The sequence below is a fragment of the Petaurus breviceps genome, unplaced genomic scaffold (genome assembly GCF_028583685.1).
Source record: "Petaurus breviceps papuanus isolate PSGF00001 unplaced genomic scaffold, PetGlider_PUasm1.0 220, whole genome shotgun sequence".
NCBI lineage: Eukaryota > Metazoa > Chordata > Mammalia > Diprotodontia > Petauridae > Petaurus > Petaurus breviceps.
Window position 1 is genome coordinate 14,222,143 of NW_027185876.1, and position 20,312 is coordinate 14,242,454.

Below are 20,312 nucleotides of genomic sequence, written 5' to 3' on the forward strand. Positions count from 1 at the left end.
ACAATGTTAATGAGGCTGGAGTTGCCAGTTCATTCTCCATTTGGGCCAGTAAGCTCTGCTCAGAGGAAAAATTCAGTTTTGTGGCCACAGGCTACACCCTTCATCTTGGCCAACCATCGAGCCAAGTGTTCTTGGACACAAAAGGGAAAGAACATGAAATTCTTCAAGTTGGATGGCACTGTAGAGGCTGCTTAGTCCCAACTCAGCCCCCAACACCAGCCCCAACTCTCTTTCACACAAATTGCAATCTGCTGATGCTTTGCCCATCTTGTCCTTGTGGAACTGATTTTTTGAACCAATTTTCCTCTCCCATGCATGAATCCCCTTTATAGTTTCCCTGGCAGGGGGTCACCCAGGGTCTGCTTGAACACTTGCAGTTATGGAACCCAACACGGGACAAGAACATTCCAATGCTGGACAGACTCAATCATTAGAAAAACAAATCTACTTTCCTGCAACTTCTTGCCAAGTCATATGGAAATGGTCTAATCATTCTTCTATGGGACTGTCTTTCAAATATATGGAAACAATGATTGTATTGTTCCCTTTAAATATTGTTGAGACAGTTAGATGGAGCAGAGGATAGAGCTCTGGACCCGAGGCCATGAAGACCTGAGTTCAAATCCTGCCTTAGACATCTGCTAACAGTATGACCATGGGCAAGTCATCTATTTGCCTCAGTTTCTTTATTTGTAAACTGGACATAGCAATAGCACCCACCTCTCAGGGTTGGACAAGTATTAAATGACACATGTGAGTTTTTGCTAAGGTTTTGCTAACCTTAATATGCTATATAAATGCAAGCTATTGTTGTTTTTGCTCTCCAAGATAAACATCCCCACTCCTTTACGCCAAAGTCCCCTTGCCGTCTTGTTTGGACTCTCCTAGATGTTCTCAAATTTGTTAATGTTCCTCTGAAATTGTGGTGCATAAATGGCCCAACACATTCCAGATGTGGTCTGACTAACACAGATCACAGTGGATAATGCGCACGCGCACACGCACACACACATACACACACACACACACGCACTCCAAGAAGGTCCAAATCAAGCATTCCATTGGCAGCAAGTCAGTAGTATCCTCCTCATATAGGAAGGACAACAAATTAAAGTTTTTGGGACTTTGGAGCAGATTGCAAGGCAGAAAGTTAGATGGTGCAGACGGAGGATGTCAGTGCTGAGAATCACTTTGGAATGAGCTCCTTCTTTACCTCCTCCTCTTACTCAATCAAGCAAGGAAGCAAGCATGTATTAAGCACTTTTTTATGTGCCAGGCACCGTGCTGGACACTAGAGAAAGACAAAAGCAAAACAGCCCTGCCCTCACCAAGCTTATATTCTAATGGAGAAGATGACAAGTATCTTGATGGGTGTATACAAAACACCCACAGAGTTGGTATAAGCTAAACCTGGAAGGGAAAGCATTAAAAGCTGAGGGGACCAGGAAAGGGCTCATGCAGAAGGCGGCACCAGAGGTGATATCTGAGGGAAAACAGGGATTCCCAGAGGTGGAGGTGGGATTGGAGAACATTCCTGAAATAGGGAGTGGGGGTAGGGAGAAGAAAAGCAAGGGCACAGACAAGGGCCATAGAACATCTGAAGTAAGGAATGGCTTTTGCTTTAGGTGGCCCCAGAAGGAATGTTAACAATCAAGGGTGGAAATTAGAAAAAGGCAAATTTATTATGAGGAAGAACTTTGCAACAATTTGAGTAACCCAAGTGTTGGGAGCATTGGGGGAAAGGGAGTTTTTCCTTCCTAGAAAAAGATCCAAGCAAAAATTTGTCTCAAACATTGTAGAGATCTTTATTTGGTTAGGGGTTGGGCTGGGTGACCTCTGAGGTCACTGCCAACTCAGTCATTCTGTGATCCTTTGTCATCTAAGCCAAGTTGTTCCTCCTTCAGCAAAACAGGTGAAAGTGTACTGAGTTTAGAGTCAGAGAAGCTGGGCTGGATTCCCAGCTGTGTGACCTTAAACAAGTCAGTGAACTCTTACGAGTTCACATGGAAAATGAAGGAATTGGACAAGATGACCTCTAAAGGTAATTTTAAGCTTGAAATCCATGATGCCATGATTCCCAATTTTTCCAACCAATCTTAAAACGTAATTTTCCCTCTCTGGATTCACTATACCTTACTGATATCCCTAAAATATGCTACTCAGAACTGAGCCTGGAAATGCAGATGTGGTCTGAGCAGGCATAGCAAAGTGGGAACACCAGGTGATGCAATGGCCTGGAATCAGGAAGACTTGAGTTCATATCAGGCCTCAGATACTCCCTAGTTGAGTGAGACTCTGGGTAAGACACTACACTTCTGTTTGCCTCAATTTCTTCAACTGTAAAATGGAGATGATGACAGCACCTACCTTGTAGGGTTGTGGTGAAGGATCAAATGAGATAATATTTGTTTAAAAAACAAAAGGTTCTCAGCACAGTGCCTGGAACATAGCAGGTGGCATATAAATGCCTATTCCCTTCCCCCTTCCTGTAATGTTAATGGGATATGATATCTTCTCTACCCATTAATAGGTCTCACATGGAGCCCATTAAGGGAAGCTTGCTTAGGGGAGGCTTGCTTGTCAGAACCTTCTGCTAATTTCTAATTAGGCACTGAGTCATCAGGGTTATTGTGATGTCTTCTGCCTCTGAGAAGTGTATTTATCCTCTGAGAAGTGTATTTATACTCTGAGTTGGTTTTTTTGGTTTGGGGGCTCGCTTATGAGAAGGATCTTGTGATTCCCTGGTTGAGATTTTGAGTGGCTCTGTGTTCACAGATCTCTGCCAGCTCAGATGTAAAGCTCTCCTGATGGAGGGATGTATGTAAAGTGAACATTTGAATCAGGCAGTCAGAGCCCTGTCTGTTGGTCTTTATTTCTCTGCTTGTATTTTTTTGGTATTTTCTCTGTAGTATAGGGTGCTGACTTTTCCCCTGAACTAGTGAATGTAATTAAAAAAGACTGTTGACCCCTTGATCAGCTATCTTTCCTAGTAAAGCAGAGCTAAGAACCTGTGCTAGAGGCCGTCCTGGGTATGCTGGTGTGGTTGCCACTACATTTCCTAACATATTGCTGTCAATGCAGTCCAAGAGTTCACTAACTTTCTGGTTTATATTGAACTTGTAATCCACTGAAACCCCCAGATCTTTTTCATATGAACTGCTATCTATCCCTGCTTTTCCCATCTTGTTCTTGTATTTTCTTAGCCTAAAGGCATGATTTTTAAATTTATCCCTATTAAATTTGGTCCAACATTTTAACCTATAAAAATATTTTTCAATCCTATCATCAGTTTATCTATCCCTCCCCCCAAGCTTTGTATCTCATAGGCAAATTTGCTAAGTATGCATTCTATGCCTTTGTCTAAAACAAGGATAATAATGTTAACTCTCAGAGGACTCAAGTCTTATGCTTAGGGCACTTCATTGGGAATCTCCTTCCAAGCTGACATCAAGTATTAATGATTAGTCTTCAGGATGGGTTATGCAACAAATTTCACATCTACCTCATTCTACTTTTATCTAGTCCATACCTCTCTATTCTCCCCCAAAATAGTAGTATGACATACTTTATGAAATGCTTTGCTAAAATCTAGGTGACCTATCAAGTATTCCTTTGATCTGGTAACCCTGTCAAAAGGAGAAAGATGTTAGTTTGGAATGACCTGTACTTGACGAATGTACTCAGGCTGGCTTTTTGTGATCACTGCTTCCTTTTCTCTATGTTCACTGACCATCCCTCTAATAATACTCCTGGAATGTTGTGCTAATGACTGGCTCCCAGTTTCCCAACTCCATTCTCTTCCCTTTTTTGAAAGCCCAGGACAATACTTATCCTCTAACCCTATGGTAGTTGTCTTCTTTGTGAATTTTCAAAGATTACTTAGCAATCACATCCACCATTTCTTTTGGTGCTCTTGGATGATGTAATTCATCTGGGCCTAGGGATCTGAATTAATCAAGGGGAGCTAGGTGCTTTCTAGAGCCCTCCCCTTATTTCAGTGTGGGCTTATTAAAAACTACTGCAGCTCAGGTTGCAATAATGCATCTGTCAGATCATCTCATTGCCTTTTAACATTAGCCTTCTAGAAATACATCCCCAACGTAGCCAAAGAACTATTGTGTCTGGACCCAGGAGGCCTATGCCAGTTGACATCCGCCCTCAGCACCTGGTAAGGGGGCTAAGGAGAAAAAACATTTGGAGACAGCTGGTTCAGCTAGAGAAGGAAACCCACCGAGAGCACTAAATCCTCCAAACAGCTGAGAGCATAATTCAGAAAGCCAAGAAGGGAGAGAGTGGTCCAGCCTTTCCCCGGTGCATTCTATGTGCTAATTGCTAGTGCCTAAGCCTTTTTTCTGTGGCTAGTCCTTCCCATGATTGACTTGGATACCACTTGGACAAGTATAGGAGAATGAGTACTAAAGTGGGAGTAAAAAAGTCCTATACCACTTGGTCACTCTGAGACTCTGACCAAGTCAGTTTTCCTCTCTCTGACTCAGTTTCCTCATCTGTAAAATGAAAGTGTTGGACAAGATGATCCCTAAGGTCTCCTACAAGCATTCACATTCTGTTAAAATATGAATGATTTCTTTTTCTGGAATGGCAATTCTGTCAAGTTTTTGATTGCTTCCTATTTCTAAATGGCTTCATTCCCTCTTGCTAACTGCCCTCCCATCCTCCTCACCATTCACAAATATTCCATAATTCCATTTTGTTTATGATCTTATTCCAGTTGCCTGCATTTCGGTCTACTAGGAAAATTGCATAAATCACCTTTAAACAGTAGTCACAGGCTAAGGGCAACCTGACAGTTGGATGTTGACCTGGGGCAGAGGACAGAGTGGGGATGGGGCAAAGGATGAGACAATGATCGAGGGCACAAAGTTGGAGCAGATTTGGGGCAAAGGGTGTAATAGAGATGGTACATGGGATGGGTCAAATGTGGGCTCTGAGGCTGGGCCATATATGGAGGTTAAGGTTGGGCAGAGATGAGGCTTGGAGTAGAAAAGATCTGGGCATCAGTTGGAACAGAGATGGAGACAGAAATGGAATGTTTATTGGAAATTAGCCGAGAGCAAAGATTATTTAGCCAGGATATATCTGCACTACTCCAGTCTAACTTGGTTCCATCTTGCTGAAGGAGCTAAACACCAGAGATTCCCATTTTGACGTATGGAGCCAGGCTCCATCCACAGTGGAGACCAGAGCCAAAATCAATGTAACAGAACTATGGCAGCTCGGGGCTTACTATTTGCTGCTTCCTGCCCTCCCCACTATGAATATCGCTTGTTTCCCTTTCCTACCCCTGTGTAGAGTAGCAAGGCCAGCAATCATACTGGGGCCCATTGGATTAAGAATCATTTGTCAGGGGCAGCTAGATGGTGCAGTGAATAGAGCACTGGCCCTGGAGTCAGGAGAACCTAAGTTAAATCCAGCCTCAGACATTTCACACACACACACACACACACACACACACGCCATGTGACCTTGGGCAAGTCACTTAACCCCAACTGTCCTCCAAAAAGAAAAAAAAAAGAATCATTTGTCCAAGGGAAAGGCCTGGGGAGGTAGTGAAGGGATCTGTTGTATCAGGCCTCCTCACCTCTGTCTCAAAGCTCAGCTCAAATTCAATCCTAACTAAAGTCTTCCCTGATCCTCTCCAACTACTAGTGCCTCAGCCTCCAAAATTCCTTAGTAATTCATTTGTACATATTCGCTTTCATTTACATGTGTTCACTATGCTGGGCATACAGTAGGCACTCAATGCATGCCTGTCAGTTGGTGTCTTGGTGAATGTTTGGAAATCCCAGTTGTCCATCCCACTGCACACCTAAATTCTGACTGCTCTGACCTAACCTTAGACTAGCAGAGTGAGGAATGATAAGCCTCTCAAATCCTCACCCCCACCTCCCAACCGAATATAAACAAAGACTTGGTCTTGGTTGGGCCTTAGTGTGAGCAGAGCCATCCTTTACCCACAACTATCCTGTGGCACCTAAAATTCTTCCAACCGGGGACAAAGCCTTTTGTTCTACACTTTGAAATCAAGTTCAAAATAAAAATTCCTCAGAGAGAAGTAACATAAAGACTTAACCTTTCTAGGGCCCAGTTTTGTCATCAGTAAGATGAGTGAGTTGATGATGATATCCAACACTGAAATCCTAAGCCCCTACAACCAGTATTCATACTATAGTGTAAATGACTGATAGATGATTCTTTCCCGAGATCATATTTTTATGGGGAAACAGACAAGAACAGTGAGAGTTCCCTAGAAAGGGTCAGGAGTACAAGAAGAGAGGCTAAGTACCCTGAAAACAAACATTCCAACTTTAGTTTTGTCCAGGGCCAGCACTACACAGATGAAAGATACATTTCTCCATTTGTTAGTGAAAAAAAAAGACACATCCCTCAGGGCCAGAAACGCAACTTTGATCTGCCTTCCAGACCAAAACCAGACAAGCCAAGCAAAGCCTTGAGGAGGAAGCCTCTGGCTTCCCATATGCCTACACAGTCTAGGCTGTAGCCAGGGCTGAGTCTGCTAAATCCTTCCCAGCTTTAACTCTGCATTAACATGAGGAAAGAATGGAGATTGTTTTTCCAAGGGTACACTGTGGTTATGCATAGGTCACGAGAAGTCAGAGACTTGTCAGAACCATTGATATTATCTAATTTCTGGAGGTGCCAAACCAAGCAGCCTTCAAAACTCCCCCAACAGGATTAAAATGTAATTAGAAAATGGTTTTTTAAAAAATAAAAATAAATAGATGCTAGATAATGCTAATTCGTGCTTTTGTAAGTCAATATACAGGCTGGGGGATCCATTTCTATTTGAGTTTGAGACCCTGGCTCTATCCTGTCATTTTACAGTTGAGGAAAGGAGGTCTGGGACAGGGAAGCAAGGTCACACAGGAGGGCTAGAATAGAACTCCAGTCTCCTGGGTCCCAGGCCTTTGCATTATACCAGCCTGTCTGTTCCAGAAGCCTTGTAGGTACTACCTGGATGGGTTAGCATCATACATATAAACATTCACTTATACATATATGTACATGTGTGTAGCATGTATGTAAACATACATACACATGTATCTAAATGTAAACTATATGCTAACTGGGTGGGGACTATTTCCACTTCTCACAAGGATCTGACTTCTCAAATGACAGTGTTCATGACAGCAAGCGGCTTCCCACAATGTTAGCGTGGGAAGCAATCTTGGAGGCTGTCCATCTAGTCCACTAGCTACTCATTTTCCAAATAACCAAACTTAGACCCAGATAGAAGGGATTTGGCTAAGGATGCATAATCAGTGATGAAGTCAGATTTTCTTCCTCCAGGGTCATTTCCAATATGGATCTTACGAGCTATAACATGGAGCTCTTGTGTTTAGAGGAGTGAAGCAGGAGGGCAGAACTCTTGTTCAATAGTCTCTCTCACTTATTTTCACTCAAGTATTAGCCTATACACTGTAGGTGTGGGATACTCAGTTAATAATGTGTCCGGCACTGTCCTAAGCCCTGGGGATACAAAGAAAGCCAGAAGACAGTTCCTGACCTTGAGGAGCTCGCAGTCTGATAGGAGAGACAACATGCAAACCGCTATGTACAAACAAGCTATATGCCCACCAATGGTCACCAGTTCTGTTGCCTTCCACTTTGGGTAGCATTCAAAGGACAAAGGAGGTTCCCTAACATCTGGGGTTTTGTTGTTGTTCAGTCGTTTCGATTGTATTTCACTCTTCATGACCCCATTTTGGATTTTCTTTGCAAAGATTCTGGAGTAGTTTGCGATTTCCTTCTCAGCTCATTTTACAGATGAGGAACAGAAGTAAACAGGAGACAGTGACTTGATCAGGGTCACATAGCTAGTAAGTATCTAAAGCAGGGTTTGAATTTGGGTTCTAGGGCCAGGGCTTCCTCCACTAGCTACCTCTACAGTGAGATAACCTTTTATCAGCCAAAGAAGAGATGTTTTTATAAGCACAGGACACAAAATCCAAGCTGGTCTTTGAGAGAAATTAACAGGCTATAAGTTCCCTGAGGACAGACTCCTAGCATAGTATCTGGTGTCTAACAGGAACTTAATAGATACTTTTTCATTGGAGTGGGAAGTTCTCTCTGTAGGAATCAGCACCAGTTCAGGACTGGCCTGGCTGGGTTGGGAAGTGGAAGATACTTTTCTTCAAGCCCTCCATCCTCTCTACTCTGCCCTGCTTTTCCCTCTCTCCAAAGAAGCTCCTCTGCCAAGATGCTTGGTGCCTTTGTGCTCCCCTCTCCCTTCCCCTTTCTCACAGCAAACCTGGTCTTTGGAAAAGATCAGCTGAAGAGTCGATGAGTTGAAATCTTTAGCCCACTTGCATTTTAACAGTAGTCGAAGCCCAAGTGAACAAAATTAGATAGCAGCAGTGGGAAGCCTTCTCAGCTTCCCTGAAATCAACAGTTGCAGGCATTTAACTACTCTGTGTATTCCTAAGGATAGCCCTGATCATACTGTGGAAAGATTCTAGTTAGAGAACCTGGATTTCAATCCACCTCTGACATTTGTTATCCGTGTGACTTTGAGCACATCGCCTAACCTCCTTGGGCCTCAGTTTCCTCATCTGTAAAATAAAGATACTGAACTATATAGGCTCCATGGTCCCTTCTAGCTTTCTGTCTGTGAAACTATGAACAATCCCTCCCCACTCTAAATTTATTATCCTATGGTCCTATAACATTAGATAATAGCCTTCCTGTCCTTTCTCCTTCCCCTTCCTTCCCCTTTTCTCCTTTCCTCCCTTTCTTTCCTTTTTTCCTCCCTTCTTTCCTTCCTTCATCTCAGCTTCCTCCTTCCCTCCCTCCTTCCTGCCTTTTATCTTCTTTTCTTCTTCTATTCCTTTCTTCCTCCATTCCCTGCTTCTATCCCTCCCTCCTTCCTTCCCTTTCTCTTCCCTCCCTCCCTTTCTCCTTTTTTCTTTCTCTCTCCATATTTCCTTCCTTCCTTCTTTCCTTTCTTCCATTCTTTCTTCTTTCCTTCCTCTTCCTTCTCTCCTTTCTCCCTCCACTTCCCTCCTGCCCTTCTTTCCTCCCTCCCTTTCCCCTTCCTTCTTTTTTTTCTTCCTTACCTTCTTCTCTCCCTTCTGCCTCACTTTTTGACTTTATTATTCCCTAAACATTAAACACTCACTGTATCAAGCCATTATCCTCTATAACAGATATAAAGTTTGATAAGTCACATTTCCTGTCTTTGAGGACATGGAGCTTAGTCCAATGGAAGGATGTTACAAATTGGTCAATGTGTTACCCAGTCAGACCTGATAAGTACTTTAGAAAGATAAGCACCAAGATGCTGGGTAAAGTGTAAAGTAGAAGACTGTTAATGACAGGACAGTGGGAGGAGATATCAGTTGAGTTGGGCCCAAGAGAAGCATGGCCACTACAGTACATGAAGAAAGAAAGAGATGGGCCCTTCTAAGCACAGAGGATGAATGTGTGGAAAGGTATGGGAGAAGCTGAACACAATTCTCCTTTCATCTAGTTTTCAAATATCTTCCTATATACCCCATAACACACATATAAATTGCAATGCTCACATTACCTAGTGGAAACTTGGTTTTGGCCAAGTTCTAATCCAAGCCAATCCCCATGGAACTTGCCACAGGAGAAAGGAACAGTAAAAAATGAGGCCTCCAGGTATATCCAAGAGTGGCATGTTACTTCAATGGCCTTCAAGCTGTTCTGGAGGAGTGGTGTTTTTCTCATTTCTGTAAAACTGTCTTTTCAATTAGTACCAGTTCCATATGGACATCGGCCAAACCCAGTGAGGAGACATTTAGCTGGCTCTCAGCTTCAAGGTAGCTCTCTCTGTGGGGATTCAATTCCCAGGTCTCTCTGTCACCCTTCATTGTGCTACGGCAGCCTCCAGACACACAGAGTAGAACAGGAAGCAGAACAAGGACCTGACTTACAGTCAGAAGACCTGGGTTCATATCCTGCCCTCGCCCCTTATTGGCTGGGTAACTTTGTACAAGTCACCTAAGTTCTCTGGGTTTCAGTTTCCCTTATCTGAAGAATGGGGTCCTACTTCACAGGGTTGTTGTGAAAATCTGATGAGATTATATATGTGAAAGCATTGGGTAGGAACTAGACAAGTGCCTTTCCCATTTATCAATTTTTTCGTCTACCTGATCCTCATGGTGACAAATTGGTAGAATGATTAGCCAATATTAGGAGTCCTATTTCTAGTTTTGCAACATAGCTAAGCTCACTATCATCTTGGGATTTAGAGCTAGATGTGATGATCTATCCCCACCCCCTCACTGTACAGATGAGGACAATGAGGTTCAGAGAGAGGAAAATGACTTATCCACAGTCACACAACCAGGAAGTAGAAGAGCTGGCATTCAATCTTACACCCTTGGATTCTGAATCCCATGCTCATATGCCATGAGCTTCCTTTAACTGATCTACTAGTTATCGGTTATTCAGAGACTTAACCTGAGACCTTAAAGCCATGCTCAAACCAGCTGGGGAGGGGAGTCTTGTGCTAAGTAGAAAAAAAGGAAAATGGTCTGTTTGGATCATGCCAAAAGCCAGACAATGAATAAGCAGTGGTTTTATCCTTCTGTCCCTATAGTAATATAATGCTCCTTTAAAGAGGAACTGGGAATTTGGGTGGCTCAGGGGGCTGGCCAAGGGGAGCTGGGCCACTGGTTTGAATTTAGTCCCAAATGGTAGAGTGTCAAGAAACTCTTGGTATCTGAAGATTTATTCAGTAGCTGATGTGTGAAATCGGTGTCTGGGCTCACTCTCCTTGCTGGTAGACTGATGTGGCCACTCCTCCGCCCAAACAAATTCCATCATCCCTACTGGCAACAGCATCAGTGAGAGACTCAAGAATTTTAGGAAACAACCTGGTGGTCTCTGGTGGCTCCTCTGGAGCCTGGGAGCAGATGGGTAAGGAAAGGAAATGGGTGGGGGCAGCATTCTGTTAGTGATGCTATCCCTATTCAGTCCATACTGTAGCTAAGACTCTAAACCTGTCCGTTGGTCTTAGGTCACTTGAATCTGAAAACGGACCCCCTAACACAAACATTAGGATTCAGAAAACATTGTTTTTGTAATGAAGGAGCCAGGAGCAAGGGTGAGTTGGTAAAGGAACCAGTAAGATTGGACTAGAAATGTTTCCTTATTTATAGCAGCTCTTTTTGTGGTGGGAATCAAGGGGATGCCCATCAATTAGGGAATGGCTAAACAAGTTGTGGTATATGAATGTAATGGAATACTATTGTGCTATAAGAAATGAGGAACAGACGGACTTCGTAATAACCTGGAGAGACTTACATAAACTGATGTTGAGTGAGAAGAGCAGAACCAGGAGAAATTTGTATACAATTATAGACACATCTTATGTGTGATGACTAACTTTGATTAGACTGGACTCCTCTCAGTAATGCAAAGTTAGAAGACAACTCCAAAAGACTCATGATGGAAATCCACACACATCCAGAGAAAGAGCTACAGAGTCTGAATGCAGACTGAAGCAAACTCCTTGCTCTCTTTCTTTTCCTTGTTTTGTTTCCTCATTTCCATTGTTCACTCCATTGGTTATAATCCTTCTTTACAACCTGACTAATGTTTAATGTGAAGGTTTTTGTAGATCCTATATCAGACTGCATGCCTCCATGGGAGGAGGGAGGAGAGGGAGGGGGAGAAAATTTGAAATTCAAGGGATTGTGGAACTAATGTTGTAAACTAAAAATAAATTAATTAATTTTAAAAAAGAAATGTTTCCTTAGTCAAGGCATGTGCTATAAAGCCTTTTTACCTAGAATGTTTCACCATCATCTTCAAGGTCTGATTTCCATGGCCAAAGAATCTGTGGCAAAGGGCATCAAGATCCTTTCCCTTCTAATCCCCCCTCTCCAGTATGATGAAGGCTTCAGGGAAAGTCTTAATTGACAGTTAAAAGAACTAGAAGGATTTATAGAAAAGTGTGGACAAAAACACCAGGGAAACTCACTGAAATAAGTGCATTAATAAGTATTTACCTAACAGAGTGTAATTCCTTTATATCAGCTGGTTCATTTTTTTATCCTTCCAGAAATTCTGAAAAAATACCTGGGCTATTCTTAATAGTTTTCCAGATAAGGAAAATGATAGTCAGAGGTAAAGTAATTTTCTCACGATCATACAGTTCACTAATGGTAGAAGAAAGCAGACAAGTTCCCCCTCCATCTAGGCTAGAGGTCTTTCCATGAGATCTCATTGATGAATGCTAGCCAGTATCAAATACAATGCTATTGCTACGTGACCTGGGGATCACAAATCCAAAGTGGGAAAGGACCTAGAAATCCTGGAGTTCAACCTCCTCATTTTAGAAATTCAGTTTACAGTGTAGAGAATGGAGAAAGGTTGTTGCTTTGATTCTCTGATCCTCAGTGTGGTTGTCTGTAAAATGGGAACAGCATCACTTACTTTCTCTCACTGAAAGGTTGTCATGGCAAAATTTTCTTTGTAAGCCTTACAGTAATAAAGAAAAGTGAACTATTATTATCTATTAATTATCCATTAATATCCATACTTTCCTCTCTCCTGCATGTCCATCAAAATTATTCAAATGTTCTATCTATCCTTGTACAATAAAATGATGCTCCTGGCCCACCATCAGAGGAAGGGAGGTAGGACAATGGGCAGGGTTCCGGGCCTAGAGTCAGGAAGAACTGAGTTCAAATCCCTTTTCAAACACTTACTGACTGTGACCCTGGGCAAGTCATTTTAACCTCTGTCTGTCTCAGCTTTCTCAGCTTAAAATGGAGATAATAATACAACTTACTTCCCACAGTTGTTGTAAGGATCAAATGAGATAATATTTGTAAAGGGCTTAACCCAGTGCCTGGCATGTGCTTAATAAATTCTTGTTCCTTTCCTTCTATCCAATAGGGTGGGGGTGATTTTTCTCTTTATTTGCTTGTTTTCAGCAATGGAGGCAGCTTAATGCAGTACAACACACACACACATACACACACAAACACGTATACACACACACACAAGATTTAATATTAAGAAACCTTGATGTAGTCAATAGAGCACTGGCCTGAAGACATGAGTTCAAATCTATCCTTAGATACTTACTAGCTGTGTGACCCTGGGCAAGTCACTTAACCCCAACTGGTTCTCCCCCCACAAAAAAAGAAATCAAAGTATTCAGAACCCACCTCTGCAATTTAATAGTTGTGTTACTGTAGTCCATGCTCTGTGACTCAGTTTCCTCATTTGTGAAATGGGGATAAGAATAGCCATCCTATCTCCCCTCACAGGGGCATTTTGCTGGAAGCCCAATATATCATGTAAACTATTACTATGAATAATTTTTCATGGAGGGAAGCCATGGCATAGCAAATAGAGAGATAGTCTTTAGTGAGAAGATCTGGGTTCAAGTTCTACTAGGGTGATTCTAGACAAGTCACTTACCATTTCAGTGCCCTAGGCAACTCTCTTAGTTGAAGACAAGGGGCCATCTTCATTGATCAAGGGAGTACCTTATAAGGGGCTCCCTAAACTGATGAAATCATAACTCTATTAAAACAAATTTTCCACAAACTGCCCCATATCTTCCCTTGTTACCAGCAGCATGAACATGAGAGCTAGTCTGCTAGGACATGATGTGTGTCATTGGTTCTCTCCCAGAACCGAAGGGAAGGGCAAATTTGAGCCAGGCTCCAATTGCCATCGGCATCAGAGTACGTCTGAGTCAACACTGGGCTTGGCTGCGTATAGGACGAGAAAGCCAGAATGCCCCCTTACCTCCTCCAGTCTCTCCACTCGTCCCACCAACTTTGTGGTGACCGAATGAAGCTTTAAAAGATCCAGGCCGTAGAAAGCCCCTTCCAGCATGTCTATGATGGTGGAGAGCTGTGGAACAAAGCGGAGATGAGTTAGACATTGTACACAGTAACTGCAACATTATGTGATGATCAACTATGATTGACAATGCAATGATCCAAGACAACGACAAAGCACTCATGATGGAAAATGCTGTCCACCTCCAGAGAAAGAACTACGGAGTCTGAATGCAGACCAAAGTTTACTATTTTCATTTTCTTAATTTTTTTCATGTTTTCTTTCCTTTTGTTCTGTTTTGCTTCTTTTACAACATGACTAATACGGAAATATGTTTTACATGATTGCACATATGTAACCTATGTCAAATTGTTTACCGTCTTAGGGAGGGAGAAGGGAGAAAATTTGGAGCTCAAAATTTCATAAAAAATGAATGTTAAAATTTTCTTTGCATATAATTGGAAAAATACTGTAAAATAAAAAGACTACTGAAAAAGGAAAAAAAAAAGGAGTTGAGTTAGAAAGAAGGAAAGCTTCTAATAGATGCACCCCAGAGAACGAGCTTCTTTCTGTTCCCAACAACCCTATGGAGGCCAAATATGTACTTCTCTGAGTGAGATGTTCCCAGCACTTTTGAGACAAGCAGAATGTCCATAACCCTGAAGAGAAAGCCAGGTCCTAGGCATACTCAGTCTCTATGAAGTCAAGGAAAGGAGCCAGAACAATAACATTGTTGTGTTAAGCTCTCAAGCTTGTGAGAGACATTAGATCAACATGAAAAAAGATCAACTTTTATGATTCTCCAATGACACGAGGCCAGAAATGTGGTAAGATCCATGAGGTCAGCGTGTCTAATCCTATTGTATCCCCCATCATGCCTCACACATAAGAGCTATCCAATAAATATTTGTGGTATGATGAAGAAGGAGTCTGGGAATCTGGCCTCCAGTCCTGTCTTTGCCATCTCCTAGATCTGTGAGTGACTTCGGACAAGTCACTTAATGTCAGTGGGATTTCAGTCTCCTCATTTGTAAAAGGAGGGGGCTAGGCTGAAATAGATGGTCTCTGAGTCCTCCTTTTTTTACTGATTCTTTTTTATTGAAGGAATGAATGGGGCTTCTAAGATCGAGAATTCTTTTCTGTGATATTTAATGTACATTTAAGGGCTTCAAGGGAAGTCCCTCGGAAGCAGTCAACTTCATTTTCTCCTGAAGGTTCAAGAAGAGTGGAATCATAGATCTGTCAAACAGTCACTAAACATTTATTAAGCACCTACTATATACCAGGCACTGTGCTAAGCACTAGGGATACAAAAAGACAGCCCCTGACCTCAAGGAGTTTACAATCTAATGGGAGAAATTACAAGTAAATACGTCTAAATCAGCCAAATACAGGATAAAAAGGAAATAACTTACAGGAAGGCACTGGAATTAAGAGAAATTGGGAAAGGCTTCCTGTAGCATTTGGGATTTTGGTTAGGACTTAAAGGAAGCCAAGGAAAGTCAGTAGTCAGAGTGAAGAAGAGAAAACATTCCAAGCATGGGGGAAAGCTAAAGAACATGCCCAGAGCTGAGAGACGGAGCATTTTGTTCATGGAACAGCCAGGAGACCAATGTCACTGGATCGAAGATGATGTTGTAGAGAATAAGGCACAAGAAGACTGGAGAGGTGGGGAGGAATGGTAGGTAAAGGACTTTCAGGATCAGACCTGTACTTTGATTAGAGATGGGAAACACTCGAGACAGGCAGAACCCACTTCTCTAATAGTCTTTCCATCTAGGTTCAGATCTGGTTGGAGGAGAGGTTTCTGAGACCCTTGCTAAAGACAGGACACCCACAATGTGGGCTTCTGCAGAATAAGCTAATGTATATCGTGGCAGTCTTAATGTGTCTGAAGAGATATCCTATCAAAGAAGACTTAGGTTTCTTCTGCTTAGTCCAGAGGGTAGAACAAAGACCAATAAGTGAGAGTTATAGGGAGACAGAATTCACTTTGACATAAGGAAAAACTTCCTAATAATTAGAACTGTCCAAAAATAGAACAAGTTGCCTTGGGGGGAGGGAGGATAGTGAATTTCCCATAATTGGAAGTCTTTAAGTTTAGCCAGGATGAGTATTTATTGAGAATGTTGTAAATGGTGGGGTGGGGCTAGATGACCTTGAAGTTCTTTCCAAGTATAAATATGAGGAAATAAAATCCAAATGACTGCTTAATTGTACCCCATGGAAGAATCATTCAGGATGGTGGGGGGGGGAGGGTAGTGTGATAAGCACAGAATTTTTTTTTAAAGCAATCGGGGTTAAGTAACTTGCTCAAGGTTACACGGCCAGTTATTTCTGGGTGTGGTGCTAAATATCTGAGCCCAGATTTGATCCCCAGGTCATCCTGACACTGGGGCCGGTGCTCTTACTTGCTGAGCCACCTGGCCGCCCCTAAGCAATTGGGCTTAAGTAACTTGCTCAAGGTTACACAGCCAGGTGTTTCTGGGTGGGTGCTAAGTGTCTGAGCCCGGATTCGATCCCAGGTCATCCCAGCACTGGAGCCAGTGATCTTACTCACTGTGCTACCTGGCCACCCCAATAAGCACAGAATTTAAGGAAACTTACTTCTCCCTCCTTGCTCCCAGCTCTGTTCCAGTCCTCATGGTTGAGCCTCTTAAGGACACAAGGACTGCCATGTGGAAAGGAACTTTTCTCCTCTCCCATTAGGATGCCTCTACTCAAAATGATAGCTTGCTTCCTCTGATCAATAGGAATTATGGCCAAAGACCAATGAGAAAAATTAGCCAGAACCTCTGATGCTTCCTACCTGTGTGACCTTGTCACTTCACCCCTCTGTGACTCAATTTCCTCATCTGGAAAAATAAGGGGGTTAAACTCAATGGCCTCTAAAGCTTCTTCCAGCTTTTTATTTTTGACTCTAGGAGATGGTTTTGCCATTTTCAGGAAGAGCAGATCCACTGGCAGCATGTGGATGTAGTATCACAGAAAAAAAAAATTGAGTCCCCAGATTTCAGCTTTCTAAGCTTCCTTCTTTGGCCTATGGATAAGGAATCAGAAACCCTGGATGAGGTCTAGTTCTTGACCTATTAGTATCTAGGTCTGTGATCTCATAGGTATACCTTAGAATGACTTTGGACTAGAATTTCCTCATGTTTAAAATAAAGATTTTTGGATGAATAAAAATGAGCTTCATCTAATGTTATATAACTATTCTGCTTGTTTTGGGAAAACACCATTGTATAAATAGGCACAGTTTGCCTAAGCACCATAATGGGTGGGTGAGGGCTAAAATCATCATGACACTAGGATTTAGTAAAAATCTTTGATAATCATGGCAACATTATCCAGAAGTACATTCTGAGTGCAAGGATGAACTTAGTCCCACTTCCATACTTACAACAGGTAGATGTCAAGAGGGAAATTAAGTTAAAAATCCTAGACCAAACATGGGAGTTATCCCAAGTACAAGACAATGCTCAAGAGTTTTCCAACCTCATTAGGTATCATCCCAGGGTAAGAAACAGACCAGTGGATCAGGAATGGGTCACTGGGTCTTCATCCCATGGAACAGGCAGCCAATGTATTAAGGACACATAAACTGTGTTCCTTCATCAACTTACTATCTCTCCTGCTCACAAAGACCAGCCCATCCTGAGCTCCATTCCTATTTCTTCAGATTCTTCTTCCTAGTCAACATCTAAGAGCTCTTTTGAGTAGTGGGATCTGCAGTAATTCACAAACCAAATGTCTGTGGCTCTCATCCTGATGGGAAGTCACAGATACCTTCCATTCTAACTCAAGAAAGATTATATCGTCAATCATTAAATCATCCTTGAACACCAGTGAAGGAGGAAAATGGTATCACTACCTTCTGAGTAACAAGAGACCAAATCCTCTTCAGTCTGCAAAAGGTCAAGACATGATTACTGAACCCATTTGAGGAAAGGAGACTGGAAGTCTAGCTGGGCTAAAATGAGTTCTCTAATGTACTAGAAGCAGAAGACTGTCAAAGAAGGGTTATCTCAAGCATTTAACCTATTAAACTAGGCATTTATCCCTTACAGAGAGTTTTTCTCAAACCAGTTATACTTTTATGGTTTTACAAGTATAAGATATGAGAGGCAATGGAAAGAATATTGGTTTTTGAGTTAGAGAGCCTGGGCTTCAGTATTGCCTCTGATGCTTCCTACCTGTGGGACCTTAATCTTCCTAGGCATCAGTTTTTTTCAGCTGCAAAATGAGAGGGTTGGATTAGATGGCTCTCTAGCTAGATCAAGGCTCAGATCTTGATTTTATTTGATTTATTATTATTTTAATGATATTATATTTCATATAATAAATTGTGTTATATATTATGGTTGTGTTAATCAATAATACAGTTGATAATTTTATTTATATTTTTTAATATTGTTATTTTGACTTATGATTCTGGGCAAGTCACTTTCCTTCTCTGGGTTGCAGATTCCTCATCAGTTAAGTTAGGGAGCTGGACTAAGTGATCTCTTGGGGTTTTTTGAGCTCTAAAATCTTGTAATCCTCCTCTAAAGTCCCGTCATACCTCCTTTGTAGGATAGAGGTGACCCTAGGTCTTTGAAGGGTATTGAGTGCCCATGGAGTGTTGGCTCTGAAAGGTCCTGCCCAGCTAGAAAGGCTGATGATGATGATGATAACTGGCATTTATATAATGCTTAAAGGTTTTCAAAGTGCTTTAGAGACACATTTATTCTTCACAACAACTATGTCTATTCAATATGCATATGAAACTAAAAAAAGACCAGAAAAGATTTCAATCATTTGCCCAAAATTACACAGCTAGTAAATGACTGAGGTAAGATTTGAACCCAGTCTAGTACTTTATCTGATATACATGGGTCTGGCAAGTAAGTGAGCAGTGGACTATGTAGCAAGTATTTGAGAACCAGCTTTCTAAGCCTGAAGAGATGTTACCAGATGATTGATTGGCCTCCGGTACCAGGGAGTTGAATTTTTTTTGGCTGCAGTAACTCACACAGGCTGTCTACTAAGGATGAAGAAGTAGTGATTTGCCTCTGTGGAAGGGAACACCCTTGGTCATGAAATCATGGCTCTTTGGAAATATTCAGGCATAAGAAGGGCAGCCTGGCAGAGCGGATGGAGAGCCCATCTCAGTCAGGAAGTTACAGGCTCAAGCTCTGCCTCAGGCATCCTGCCTGTGGGATCTGGCTAAGTCACAGCCTCAGTGGACCAGACAGGTCTCTAAGTTCCTAACAACTGCCATTAATAGAGAGTTTCCTTATTAGGAGTTACTCTACACAATGAAATCAAAGGTCTTCACCACCACCCTACTCCTGACCCCTAATGGTGCCAACAACAATTATTTCCAGATAATTCTGATCTTGCCCAACTCATTCCCAGAAGCTCATTGTAGCTCCTAATTGGTTTTCATGGTCTAGATTTGGACTAGTATAGCCCTCTATCCCTGCTCCCCTCCCGGCCCCAGCGTAGCCCTGAGCAGCTTTGAGTACACCAGGCTAAGTGAAAAGTTCCATTCTGGGACAGAAGGAAAGGCTTACGTGCAGTGGAAAGAAAGTTGAATTGAAATCAGAGGACTTGGATTTGAATCCTAGCTGTGTGCAAGCTATTTCCCTTTTCTGGACTACAGTCTCCTTATGTATGTTATTTTATATTATATTTATATTATATATTATGTAAGGGGTTTGGACTAAATGCCCCCCAAGAGTACTCCTCGTCCTAATTGATGATGCCATACCTTGAAATCCCGGGCATCTGCCTCACGCAGCTGTTTCAGCCTGAAGTCTCCCTCACAGGGGTTAAGGGCTGATGGTGGAGCCACACAGGCACACTTGCAAGATGGACCGGAGGTGATTGTTTCCACAGTGTAAAAATCTTCAGCTCTTGAAGTTCCTTCATTGATTCTTTGGCAGGCATCTCTGCCCAGAGGTCTCACCACACACTTGCATTGACAATCTGAGCCTTCTGTGACAGCTTTGACCTTATCATAGTCTCCTAGTAACTAGTGGGGGAGAGAGGAAAAGAGGGAGGGAGGGACAGAAAGAGAGAGAGAGAGAGAGAGAGAGAGAGAGAGAGAGAGAGAGAGAGAGAGAGAGAGAGAGAGAGAGAGAGAATGAGAGAATGAGAGAATTCAAAGGCAGAGTCAATGGGCTCCTAAAGACTTTGCACATCTCTATTAAATAGCCAGGTACCTCAGACAACTCTGATCCTTGAAGTAAATAGCTCACAGTGACACAAAGCACTGACTGACATTTCTTTGAAGCCTCTCAGATTTCTACTCTTGCAGGGTTTTTTGGAAAGTTTTTTCTCCTGGGCTCTCTGCCTTTCAGCATTAAAAAAAAAAAAAGAATTGTTGAAACCCACTACCCAATTACTAGCCTTTGCCTTCAGCTAAAGATAAGATTTAGGTGGGGTGGGGGGGGAGAAAAGCAGACAATCACACCCTTTACTTATATTCTCTCTCTCTCTCTCTCTCTCTCTCTCTC

General features: G+C 42.2%; 1 protein-coding gene across 2 annotated transcripts in view; it reads right to left on the reverse strand.

The window, feature by feature from the left end:
• Positions 1-20,312, reverse strand: part of OLFML2B (olfactomedin like 2B) — a 56,280-nt gene that overhangs the window by 33,503 nt on the left and 2,465 nt on the right. For both annotated transcript variants that reach the window (XM_069094645.1, XM_069094644.1), the window contains exons 2-3: positions 19,565-19,828; positions 13,777-13,884 (exon numbers count right to left, since the gene is read on the reverse strand). In XM_069094645.1, coding sequence (XP_068950746.1) covers positions 13,777-13,884; positions 19,565-19,828 — 372 coding nt within the window. The remainder of the gene's footprint in view (positions 1-13,776; positions 13,885-19,564; positions 19,829-20,312) is intronic.